General features: G+C 40.7%; 1 protein-coding gene across 5 annotated transcripts; it reads left to right on the top strand.

Moving 5' to 3' along the window:
- The first annotated feature begins 3,026 nt into the window (after window positions 1-3,026).
- LOC133133986 (prolyl 4-hydroxylase subunit alpha-2-like) lies at window positions 3,027-12,190 on the top strand. Of its 5 annotated transcripts, none has more exons than XM_061250325.1 (15): window positions 3,027-3,184; window positions 4,168-4,272; window positions 5,032-5,128; window positions 5,965-6,116; window positions 6,352-6,480; window positions 6,989-7,228; window positions 7,640-7,812; window positions 7,909-8,085; window positions 8,321-8,391; window positions 9,407-9,506; window positions 9,907-9,957; window positions 10,100-10,159; window positions 10,246-10,314; window positions 10,478-10,574; window positions 11,133-12,190. In XM_061250325.1, exons 2-15 carry the CDS (start codon window positions 4,191-4,193, stop codon window positions 11,201-11,203), a joined length of 1,569 nt encoding a protein of 522 aa, XP_061106309.1. In that variant the 5' UTR covers window positions 3,027-3,184; window positions 4,168-4,190; the 3' UTR covers window positions 11,204-12,190. The 5 variants fall into 5 exon arrangements, with proteins under 5 accessions (XP_061106309.1, XP_061106313.1, XP_061106312.1 ...); XM_061250328.1 differs by lacking the exon at window positions 3,027-3,184 and adding an exon at window positions 3,500-3,518; XM_061250327.1 differs by lacking the exon at window positions 3,027-3,184 and adding an exon at window positions 3,742-3,760.
- Window positions 12,191-12,404: the final 214 nt, after the last annotated feature.

The raw sequence follows: 12,404 nt of genomic DNA, 5'->3' as shown, positions 1-12,404 counted from the left end.
CCCTTACCCCTCACCCTGTTTTCATCCTGGAACCCTCCTGCAAATGGTTTAGCTCCAATGACTACATGTCCACATTTTCAGCAATTAGGACTTCAGCTGTAGATCTGTCTTTATTTAGTGAATAAATTAGAAATGCATCTGCTTTCAAAAGCCACCATTAGCCTCAGTACATTACCCATGCAGTAGTTTGAACTGAACTGATCTAGCTGATTGAAAGCCCGTAAGAGAATATCCATTCAATGAAGCTCTTTATACTGTTAATTGTGAGTCTAATTTAGTTTGAAATGAGGACGACTACCAGCATTGCGGCATTCCAACTGCGAGCAAGCAGAGCACAATGCTTCAGAACAATTGCAATAGGTGTCGTTGCTTGGGTAAGCAAAATTCTAAGTCTGGGTTCTACAACGCTTTCAATTACCAGTATTGATTAGTACATTCGCATCAGAATGTTCAGTTAAGAGCATTCTAACCACATTGTTAAATCATTTTTCAACCGATTAATAAAAACATTGAAACATGAGAATAATTAATTGAAATAAAAGTGTTTAGTTTTCCCACATGTTTCAACATGATGTATAGATTATCAGTGTTGTTTACTAAAGCCTTTTTTCTTCATTTTTATCAAGCATGCCAATAATTCTGGAGCTCACTGTAGTTGCGATCTCACACCTTAAAGAGTTACACCTTAACAACTGTCTGGGACTTCCCTGTGGTCAGAGGTGAGGTGTGGTTTGTGCTTTTTGTACAGCCACTGAATCATCCCCCATGGCTATATTAGCAATCAACCCTTCCTTATTGTATTCCCTTCTTTTTTAACACCAGCTTTTCATGAAGCCAAAGAGTCCTGTTGCACATTGGACAATTCTCATAACAGTCACACCAGGCATGAAAGACATCTTCTCCTACTCAGCCTGTCTGCCCATACAATATACTGACTACACAGTTAAAGAAAACACTTAAATAAAACTGTTTGAGGCCTTTCAGTGATTTATGCAGCACTTTCACAACCATCAACACTATAAAAGAATACTTGATTCCTGTGATTTAGGTAGTTGGTTTTCAGATTGTGTGAAAATGTTGTCATAGCATTGGTTCACCCACTTTTCCAAAGCGGTCTCCTTAATTCATATCATTAGTCCTGAGGTTTGATCTCTTTCATTGACTTATTTGGATTCCCTAATCCTGGGATTGGAGTAAAGCAAATGATTCATGTTAAAAAAGGTTTGCCATCCCAGCTGGAACCCTGACACCAGGAAAAAGCAACTGAATCAAGTTTAAGGAAATTAACAACAAAGAGTATGTCTTGCACTTGCGCAAACTACTTATTGTATGTGATCTAAGAAAATGGGACAAACTATCTTTTCTTCATCCCAAATGTACACTTAGTTGTGATTGGTCTAAATCAGGAGCAGGCAGTATGCGTGTGTAGCTTTTGGCTCGTAGTCGTATATATACACCAACACCAATGCTCCTGCAGGTGCCCAATCGTGTCATGGAGGGCTGAGAGGATATGCAGGTTTTGATTCTGATTCCACTAATTAGTTCTCTCTGGCTGAAGGTGTGTTCATTAGTGAAATCAGCTGGTGTAGCGAGAGGTTCAAGTGAAAACCTGCCCACTCTCCTCTATGGCTGGGCAGCCCTGTTTTAAACCATTTAAACCACAGGTGTCAAACTGCAGTCCTGGAGGGCCATAGTGTCTGCTGGTTTTTGGGGTGTTCTGGGTTCATTCAAGTCATTGATTGGTGTATCCACACGCCTCGTTCGCAAGGCCTTAATTGGCAGCTGATTGAAAGGAAACCACAAAAACCTGCAGACACTGCGGCCCCCTGGGGATTCAGTGTGACACGCCTGATTTAAATCACCAGTTTCCCTTGGGCAGCGGGACAATCCTGGACCCGTGGGCCATACAGGCTGTTGCTTTGCTTATTCAGCACTTAATTAATTCATTAAAACACTTAATTGCACAGTTCACTCAGCTCACCTGGTTTCTTCAGTCTGTATTTGCTGTTGACTTTATGATGAAAAGAAAACCAGGACACCCTCTGCATCTCCAGGACCAGGGTCACAAATACTGCCAAACAAGTTTCATAGTCAGACTGTAAGGCGCAGCTTCATTTAAGACACCATAAACACTTTCAATTTGTTTCCTCAAGTTGAGAGTAGAAACATCAACTAGAAAATGTACTCATTAGACATGGAAATTTGGCGTTACAGTATATGCACATTAGTTTAATGTGTCCAAATTAATAATGTTCTTTTTTTTAATGACCGTTTGAATTTCAGATTAAATTTGGTTTTAGAACAGGAACTGTAATGGGCTCATCTTGCCTTATAACTGCATTTTAATGTAATTTAAGTGAGTTTATTTATGTTAATTTAGTATTTAAATTACCTTTTTGTCTGCCAAAATATATATGCAAAATGGAGGGGGGGAACTGTGTCATCAGAGATAGTGCTGCCAGTCCTTTAAATTATTTTTAGAGTTCCTGACACTGTATTTAATTAGAACCATTACGTTTCATTAAAAGGCCTAGTCACACTGCCACCATTTCTAATCAAATTGTTGCAAGCAGTACCTAGAATAGAACCTGTGCATCATTGCTTGTATCCTTGCTGAGAGACAATTCTGAAAAGTCCGCTACTTTAAAGCAGGGCTGCCCAACCCTGTTCCTGGAGATCTACAGTCCTGTAGGTTTTCACAACAACCCTAATTTGGTATACCTGATTCTGTGAATTGGCAGCTTGCCAATATCTCTAGCTGTTGAATGAGTGCTTTGATAGAGTTGGAGTGAAAACCTACAGGACTGTAGATCTCCAGGAACAGGGTTGGGCAGCTTTGCTTTAGAGCAGGGGTGCCCAATCATGCTCCAAGGAGGGCAGAGAGTATGCAGGTTTTAATTCCAACCAAGCACCAGCTGATTTCACTAACACACCTTCCACCAGAAGATGGCACTAAGTAGTGAAATCCGCAGGTGTAGTGATTGGTTGTAATGAAAACCTGCATACTCTTGGCCCTCATTGGCACATGATTGACACCACTGCTTTTGAACGGTAGTTCTCAGGTTGTGGCCTCTGAATTATAATAAGTTGTTAATTGCTCTTAATGAGACACATTAACTGTAATGTGGTGAAGGGTGATCTACCATCTTATGACACATCCCAGGGCAGGTAAACCATCAGCCAGGTAAAGGAATGCTTTCATTCACTTACTGTGCAATAAGGCGAATGGTTTCTTGAATTGATTAAATTATTCATAGATGGGTGGATCATCAGTACTGCTTGGTGAAAGTGTGGGCACCCAGTCACTGAAATGAAACAATTTTATAGACAAAGAGGAAATCATGAGGAAAGCAAATGGCAATGAGTCAAATATGCTTTGCGTTAATATCAATTTAGGGAAAAAATGATAAAAAATCTTATGTGCATGTGTTAAACAGCCTTAATTTGTCAAGTGATTGGCTGGAACAAAAAGCAGCATACAGGAGGGGGCTCAAGGATGGAACTTGGGAATTACATGGGTTACTAACTTTTTGTTAAGTCTTTTTGAGAATTTACCCATTGCATAGGTTTTTATTTTATTTTTTATTTTTTTTATTTTACACACTCCACAATTTAAGCACACAATTTACACTGTGTCTATGCAGCTTCATGTTTGATGCACCATTAAACCAAAATAAAATCCCTACGCTCAAAGATCAAATAATCACTAATTGATGACAGGCGGTATACGTGTGTTTCCTACACACCCAAGCATTAAGCTGCAAGTATACAGTGTTTGTGCAATGGCTAATTCCCTGTGTGACTCCTGGGCAGGATTTATGAGGATTTGATCTGGCTGCTGTTGTTCACAGAGCAGCTGTGGTTTGGTTAATGGGTTTAGGGCAGAGACGAAAGCTTTAGGGCATTGTGATTCACACCGATGAGCCCATTGGTACATGAGGGACAGCTTTCTGCCTTTGCACCAGCTCGTTTAAAAGGCCTTGGTGTCAACTTCTGCTTCATTTAGACTGAGAACTTCTTGACCGAACAATAGTGATTTCACCAGTAGTGTGCCTTAAAGTCCTACTTTTGATATTTTATTTCTGTACTTTTTGTCCAAATTGGATTACTTATTACTTTTGAAGTTTCCTGACTGTTTTTTGATGTTTGTTTTTTTCCCCAATTCAGGATTAGTTTTATATCATTAAAGAATGGCTCTCAAGTGGTTAATTGTGTTGGTCCTAATCAGCCTTTTTCTGTGGACCACAAAGTCTGAGTTCTACTCTTCCACAGGTAAAGTAAGCTCTTGTTGATACATATTTGAGGTCATTAATTTTGATAACTATTCTTCTGGCAATGTTTGACTTCTATTCATGTTTTCATAATTTGTGAGGAGAAAAGCCACGGTGCATATTATGCACAACAACAAAAAACTGCTTTCAATAATGCAGCATTAAAATGATGTATCTATACTTTGAACAGGTTTTTTTAATACTGATATTTATTTGCATTGATGCATTTTGGATGCTTTTGCGTATGCATGTTCTGTGGTGTGTAACTCTGGTCCTGGAGGGCATATCCGCATGCTGGTTTTTGTTCCAACCAATTGGCTATGCTGGCTCACTTTAGGAAACACATGCAGTATGTGGCTATAGATGCTGTTTATACAAATTTCAGATCAATATATGCTTGAGCTCATAAAATAATTGAGCAGAGGTTGGCATAAAATCCTGAAACCGAAATGAAATAAAATGTATATTTGATTAAGAGTTCAGCAATATGGCACCTGAATCAACTAATAATATAATCATGGTCTTCAATCAAGACCTTTTGCATAGAATCAGGTGCCATCAGTGTGCAACTGGCCCCTCTTCTGTGGGTGAGTCAGTAATCCTATCTTCGGTGATGAAAATAATGAGCCTAGTTGTGAAAAGGCAGACCACAACTTCATGTCGTAATGCTTCAGTGATGTAATGTGCGTCATAAATGCTGTGGTATTCTTGCGATGCTGAAATATTGTCCATCTAATGCCATTTTTTCTGTTCTCCACAGGCGATATGACCCAGCTCATCCACATAGAGCGAGACGTCATTCAGTCCTTCAAGGACTACATCGCAGCCGAGGAATTTCATCTGGCACGTCTGAAGAGGTAACCTCATTCTATGTCCGCGCTACTCAACTCTGTCCTGTGGGCTGCAGTGTCTGCAGATATTTGCTCCTACCATGCGCTACACTGCCTGATTTCACTAATTATTTTACCTTCTTGATTCTGATAAGCTAATGGTTGGACAAATGCCTGCAGAGGCTGAGGCAAAAAATATTGGCCAATGGTGGATGGCTCTGAACTAAAGCACACTGTAGACATTGTAGAATTTGAACTGTGTTCATACAGCAGTGTAGGCCCAGTCGGTGTAATGAATGTGTGACATCTATCATGTAGAGGCTGTATTCCTGGGCCTACAGTGATTGAGTTATCCATTCTGATTAATTGTGTGCTTCTCAATCTTTCTTGGCTAGCGGCTGGAGTACCACTAATTAATCTGCCAGCAGTACTGTCTGTAATCATGTTCATGTCCAGGGACTGTTTGGTTGCCATTATAAAGACAAAATGGCATTAGAGACCCATCATTTATACTCCTAAGACACTGTACACCTGTGGCCCAGAGAAATTCCTGACTTTGACACAAGCAGTTTGAGTAGATCACTGCTTCTCAATGTGTTGAGCCAATCTAATTTTGGAAATTGTATAAAAATGGCACAGGAAAAACCGATATGACTTGATTTGAGGCTTGTAAGCGCATCAGTATTATTTTTATGAGTAATTGCAACGGTTGCAAAAATATTCTTTATATTACATTTATATATTGCATTACAAAAATAATTCTTTTTGCAGTCATTTCAGCTTTACAACTTTTAATTGGCCTAATTTTTTATTTAATTGTAAACATTATTATATATTTTTTTACATTTGTCTCTGTCCCGCAGTTCTCTGCCGCTCATTGAATATTTTTCTGAAGATATACCTGACAACCTGGAAAATTACATCAGCAATCCTCTCACAGCCTACGCGTTTGTGCGAAGGCTGAAGTACAAGTGGACCCAGGTGGAAAGTATGGCCAGGCAGAGTCCCCTGCAAGGTAGGACCCCTGAATCACCCGTCCTGTCCCCTGAATTACCCGTCCTGCGGCGGGTCTGCGGCTTCAGCTGACCCAGCGCATCAACAGATGTGAGCAGCTTCAGCAGATACTGTGTGTGAACGGATGTGTGAACGGATGTGTGAACGGATGTGTGAACGGATGTGTGAACGGATACGTCAGGCACTTCTTCAACAATGAGACTGAAAAGGATTTGAACTCTTCTTCTGTGGTTTAGAGTTCAACAAGTTTTTGGTAGAGAACAGCCCAAACATCCCCAGTGACAAGGATCTGGATGGGATTGCACTGGGACTAGTGAGGCTACAAGAGACCTACATGCTGAGCCCAGACAAAATTATTGGACTGGGTAAGATGAAGTGTGATGTGAAAAATTGCATGGTAGCTCTCTTAGCCAAGTTAAACTAATTTCCTAATTTCACACTTACTGTCCTGAAACAAAGCTAGTATTCCATGCTTTCATGTTGGACATTCTTAACCCTTATTGTTTCCAACAATACATATCTTTGGTTAAATGTCAAATTGACATGTACAGTGTACCTAGCACTATAAAATAATCCTAAAACAAAGAAAATATTTGGCTCATCTGGACATTCACAAACATACTGTGCCCATTTTGGACACACAGATTAAGCCTAATCCTAGAGTAAATTCAATTTTAAATTAAGAATTCTCCATACAAAACTCAATGTAGTCCAGGACTAAGATCACCATTTCTCTTTGAAACAAAATTTCCTGAATATAATGCGCTTAACAAAATTCCTTTCAAAGAAGTGGTTTGGTTTTGAGCCCCGGTTTACTCCGTGTTCTGTGTTTTAATAACTGCCTGCTCTGTCCTGTGTTGCTATACCTTATAGGCCAGACGCATGCGGAGACCCTAAACCCAGATGAAGCTTTCCATATTGCAATGATTGCCCATGAAAACAGCAAGTTCCTTCATGCCTTCCAGTGGCTGCAGGAAACCCTGAGACAGCTGGACGAGGGCCGGGAGGCCAGCATTACCAGGAAGGAGGTTCTTAGTTTCCTCGCCCCCTTTGTCTTTCAGATGGGTGATTTGCAGAGCGCCATCAAGCTCACAGAGCAGTTGCTGGATCTGGGTGGGTGTCCCCTGATTCTCTTGCTGTGGAATTAAACCCCAGAATCTAAATCAGGGGTGAACAATTCTGGTCTTGGAGGGCTGGTGTGTATGTTTGCTAACCCCTGATGACCCTGGCTAAATTAGCTAATCGGCTGTACACAACAACACTCGTACACTCGTATAATAGATCATACTGGCCCATTTGTACAACAAATCGCAGGAAAATGTTTTGTGGAGAGACCCAAACAGTCTTCGGCTATCACTTATTCGCTTATCAAGAAATGTGGCTAAAATGTCAGGTGGTGTAAATGTTGGTATCAATTAGAAAAGGCAGTTTGCATGTAAATCAGAAATGGATATGAGCCTCGTTGTGCAATGCAATGCAGCCATTTGTCCCACGTTTCTCATCTTGTGCTTCTTCCTGCCACAGATCCCAGTGATCTGTTGATTGCAAACCATTTGCAGTACTATAAACACATGAAGGAGAGTGTTCATCGAGAAGAATCTCAAACCGCTCCAGCTGAGACGCATATTTTTACTCCAAATATTGCAAAAGAGACGAAGGCATATGAAGCCCTCTGCAGAGGAGACTCTATACAAATGGCAAGTCATACTTATTATTTGTCATTCAGTTAACTGGGTGATTAACTGGAGTTGGGATATTGCAAAAGAAACCTTGCTCAAAAGACTATCTTTTAGACCCCCAGAAGACAGAGAGTGCTGTTCTGCAGGTACAGCACTGGTGGAAGGAACCCTCGTCTTATTTATGCCCCAATCAAAGAGGAGGATGAGTGGGACGCCCCAAAAATCACAAGATATCACAACTTCCTGTCTGACAATGAAATTGAAACCATAAAGAACCTTTCTGTACCAAAGGTGAGTAGGAAATGCATATTTAATCAATTGGAGCATATGTTGCAAGCATTTGTTGTAATTAGCGAAGTCAGTTAAGGTATGTGATCAGAATGTTAACCAAATTCCAATGCTGATGCAACAATCACTGGTAATTGAAATCAATTTTGAAAAATGTAAAGGAATAAAAAAATAAAAACTTTACTAGAAGGGTTAAAAGGTCACTGACTTCAGTTTTGGTTGTATTTCCAATTCCAAGCTTTCAAGAGCGCAGGTATGGGACACGAAAACTGGGATGAACATTTCTACTGAAGTTCGCGTTTGTAAAAGGTGAGCTCAAGTTTCAGACTCCACTTGATCCACAGACTTCAAATGAGTTCCAGGGTCTCCCTGTCAGCCCTCAAGCTGTTATTTTAGGAATCTGAAAAACCAGCTATTTATATTCGCTGTGCACAGAAGACCTAGCAGGACCTCTGCTATTCTTACAAATAAATGGCTTTAATTTAGTTTAAAGGTGTTTAAAACTACTGTTTGGCTGTCCAATTTCCCCACTCACAAAATGAGAAGTAATAAGAATACAATTATTCATAGTTATTTGATACAAATAAAATGTATTTGTTCAAATGGAGCGGAAGCGGATCAATGGAGAAGCGAATAAATAAAAGTAGTAGAGGGCAATTTGATAAGAACAGGGTGCAGAACCATCAAGGTGAGAATAGTTTATGGAGCTAAACTTTCTAAATTGTTGCTTTTTATTTCCCCTTTTACGACCATCCCATTAAACCCTGGATGAATATGAATTGCTTGAAGAGAGGTCTCGTCACGAATGAGCGCCCTGCCTTAGCGCTTTAGGGTGATTTTTGGAGTTCCGCCCACGTGACTTGCATTCATGCACCCCTTTTACATGGGAATGGCAATTCGTTAACCCTTCAATAGATCCTCATTTCACTTTACAAACAATCCTGGATTAACCTGCTTGCAACATGCATCCTGTATTGAAACGTATCTCAATTGGTTCAATGCGGTTGCTAGTTGGCAATGTCACTTATGATCAATGGTTGGAATCGAGTGGTTTTCTGCAACTGAAGGTTCTGCCAAATGGAGTGTTTGAGACTCCGCTATCTGTTCTTTCTGGGCCAAATAAACACAATTTCAGAACCCTGTCACAGGGCCAATGTTCCTGATGAGTCATATTTAAAATGTATATCCCCTCAGTGGTATTTCATCATTTGTAGGACCAGTTATGATGCACTCCTTTATTTTAGCGCATGTGTTACTTGCTGTGATCCTGTCAGCTTTTCTGTGTTATCTGCCCGGAACCTGATTCCCTTCCTCATATCTACAGTGCGTGGCTTTCTGAGGGAGAAGACCCTGTTATTTCCCGTGTGAATCAAAGGCTGGAAGATGTCACTGGCTTGGATATGACGATGGCGGAGAAGCTTCAGGTGTTGCTATCGCCGTGGGCTGTGCATGGACATTTACTGTGTCATCATTGCATGGAGATGATTGGGGTGGGCGGTACCAGAGTTGGCTCTGTTGCCTCCAAAAAAAAAAGGAGGTTCTGGGTTTGTGTCCCAGCTGGCCTGGATGCTTTATGTCTGGAGCTCTCCCTGTGTTTGCGAGGGTTTCTTCTGGATATTCCAGTTTCCTCCCACAGTCCAAAGACGGTCTACAGATAAATTTGCCTCCTTGGCCAACTCTCCCACATTTACAAAATATTAATGTACAATGACTGTCTGAATCAAATTAATTTCATAAATTCTTATTGCTGGGCTATCTCAGCTTCATTTATTAAATTGTGATGTTATAGGCGTTCTGTAACTATCCATTAATTTTATTTTTTAGGTTGCAAATTATGGAATTGGTGGTCAGTATGAACCACACTATGACTCAAAGGTATGAATAAATATGAATTTTGCATGGGTGTACAGGTATTTGTAACTCAGTATTTGTGTATCCCTTAAGGGTGAGACATCCTATGCCATCTGAACAGGAAGATTGAAAGACAATTCTAACATTAACATCTGACACCCTACAGCTCTCTATGGATGAAGAATTCTACACACGGGGTGGTAGGATTGCAACCACCTTAATCTATGTAAGCTATTCCCAATCTATGCCTGGGGATATTCACTCTAAGAATGACAACTTTTTTGATTGATTTGATCTACTTCTACGTTCCAGATGACTGATGTCGATATAGGAGGAGCAACGGTATTCCCTGCCATTGGAGCAGCTCTCAAACCCGAGAAGGTCAATGCATGTAGCCCCTGTAGCAATGTAGATTCCACTCTACCAGCAGTGCCCTTTGGTTTCAGCAGAAACCATAGAAACTTGCTAATGGATACCATAGATATCCACACATTTGTATGCGCATTAATTATGGTCTGTATTGAATGAAATCATGTTCTGCTAGGGATCTGCTGTGCTTTGGTACAACCTTTTACGAAGCGGAAAGGACGATGACCGAGCCCTGCATGCAGGTTGCCCCGTCATGGCGGGAAACAAATGGGGTACGTATCCCATCATGCACCCTAAACTACAGCTACTCGGCATACGAGTCCTTCAGCAGTGTTCTGTTCAGGACCGAGGCCCCCAATCATATCCAACAATGGCTGGCATGGGTGCAGGTTTTTCTTTTCTCCCAGCATTATGACACATTCAACTAATCAGCCTGTAGCCTAGTGGTTAAGGTACATAATTGGGACCCAGATGGTTGGTAGTTCAATCTCTGGTGTAGCCATAAGATCTGCACCGCACTTGAGCAAGGCCGTTAACCCAGGATGAATTGTATCCTGCTTAATCAAGTTGCTTTGCATGAAAGCATAAGCCAAATAACATAATGTAATTAACGAATCAAGCTCCTGACAGTTAGTAGAACTGGGGGTCTTGGTGCTGGACAAATGCCTTTTCGGATACGATTGTGGACCCCTGCTTTTGACCAACCGATAAGTGTTTCTGTATGTTGTAACCATTCTGTTAAACACACACACACACACACACACGCACACACTTTATAAGCTATTTTGCCAATGCAGGATCTTTCATCCTAATCTCTCTTCTGATTTCAGTCTCCAACAAGTGGATCCGTGCACGGGGCCAGGAATTCAGGAGAAGGTGCGGCTTATCGGAGTCTGACTAAAAGCTGAAGACCCACTCCGTGCATTTGTGTGAGGACCCAGCATGCAACTCCAAATCTGAGAACCCCAAACTCGATCTGTCTTGGATCTCCGACCACAAGAACTACTGCAGCATCTCAGCCAACCTGTGGGCCTAGGGACATTCACTGCAGCATAGCAGATGTTTCATGGGATGATGCTGCTAGTGCAAGGCTGCCCAACCCTGTTCCTGTAGGTTTTAATTTCAACCATACATGCCTATACCTGATTCTACTAATTAGCAGCTCATCAAGATCTCTAGCTGTTGAATGAGGTGAACTTTGTTAGGGTCAGAGCGAAAATTACAGGATGGTAGATCTCCAGGAACAGGGTTTGACAGCCCTGCTCTAGTTGATGAATGAGGTGTGCATTGTTGGGGTTGGAGTGAACCTACAGGACTGTAGATCTCCAGGAGCAGAGTTGCATTCGTTTGGATTCTAGACAGCACCTGTCGGATCTCTCCCTTTTGTTTTTTTCAATGGATGTTCTGCCGATGAAGCTGAAGTGCTTAACATCTTTAAAGTTTTATTCTTATTTTTGTTTCAGTGCAAATAGCCTACCTTCCATTTCCAAAGAAAAACACTCTTATCCTCACAAAATGTGCCAAATTATGTTGATTAAATTGCACCAAACGTATTGGTTCATGTGACGCAGAACAGAATGGAAAGCTTGTATTTGGCCAAAATAAACTCTAATCAGTGATCCGTAAGCCACAGTATATTCTGGTAATGATGCAATGTCCATTTAAGGTAAACCTCTTAAGTCTCAATATACCTTAATAGAAGTAACCGATTAATGCTTTGTTGTGTTCATGATTCCACAACAATCACAAAATTACTGCATGTACAATGAATGTGTCTAAAGACTTAATCTGATCACACAAAACCCTGATTATTTTTCAGCTCACTGCAACTTCGGTTGGCTGTTGCTCTTCATGTTAATGTCTATAATTAAAAAGAAAATGAAAGAGATGCTGATGCTGTTTATATTTTCTGAACAACACCAAATTGTCAATTGGTCTGTCAATATCACATTGTTTAGAACGTCCCAATTGACTAGCTAAACGATATGGTAAACTATGAACGTTATTTTAAAATTATTTGCCAAAAAAAAAATCCAAGCAAATAATGCGTTCAATCAAACCCATTACCACATTTACCACCGATTTTTATACATTTATTCGAT

The sequence above is a fragment of the Conger conger genome, chromosome 7 (assembly GCF_963514075.1).
Source record: "Conger conger chromosome 7, fConCon1.1, whole genome shotgun sequence".
NCBI lineage: Eukaryota > Metazoa > Chordata > Actinopteri > Anguilliformes > Congridae > Conger > Conger conger.
The sequence above is the reverse complement of the archived record's forward strand: the minus strand, read 5'-3'. Positions and strand labels throughout refer to the sequence as shown.

Excerpts from the sequence above, each read along its gene's own strand:
- LOC133133986 (XM_061250325.1), top strand. The coding sequence starts at position 4,191 with ATGGCTCTCAAGTGGTTAATTGTGTTGGTCCTAATCAGCCTTTTTCTG. Across the intron at positions 6,117-6,351 it reads CAGGCAGAGTCCCCTGCAAG|AGTTCAACAAGTTTTTGGTA; the intron begins GTAGGACCCCTG and ends TCTGTGGTTTAG. Across the intron at positions 6,481-6,988 it reads AGACAAAATTATTGGACTGG|GCCAGACGCATGCGGAGACC; the intron begins GTAAGATGAAGT and ends TATACCTTATAG.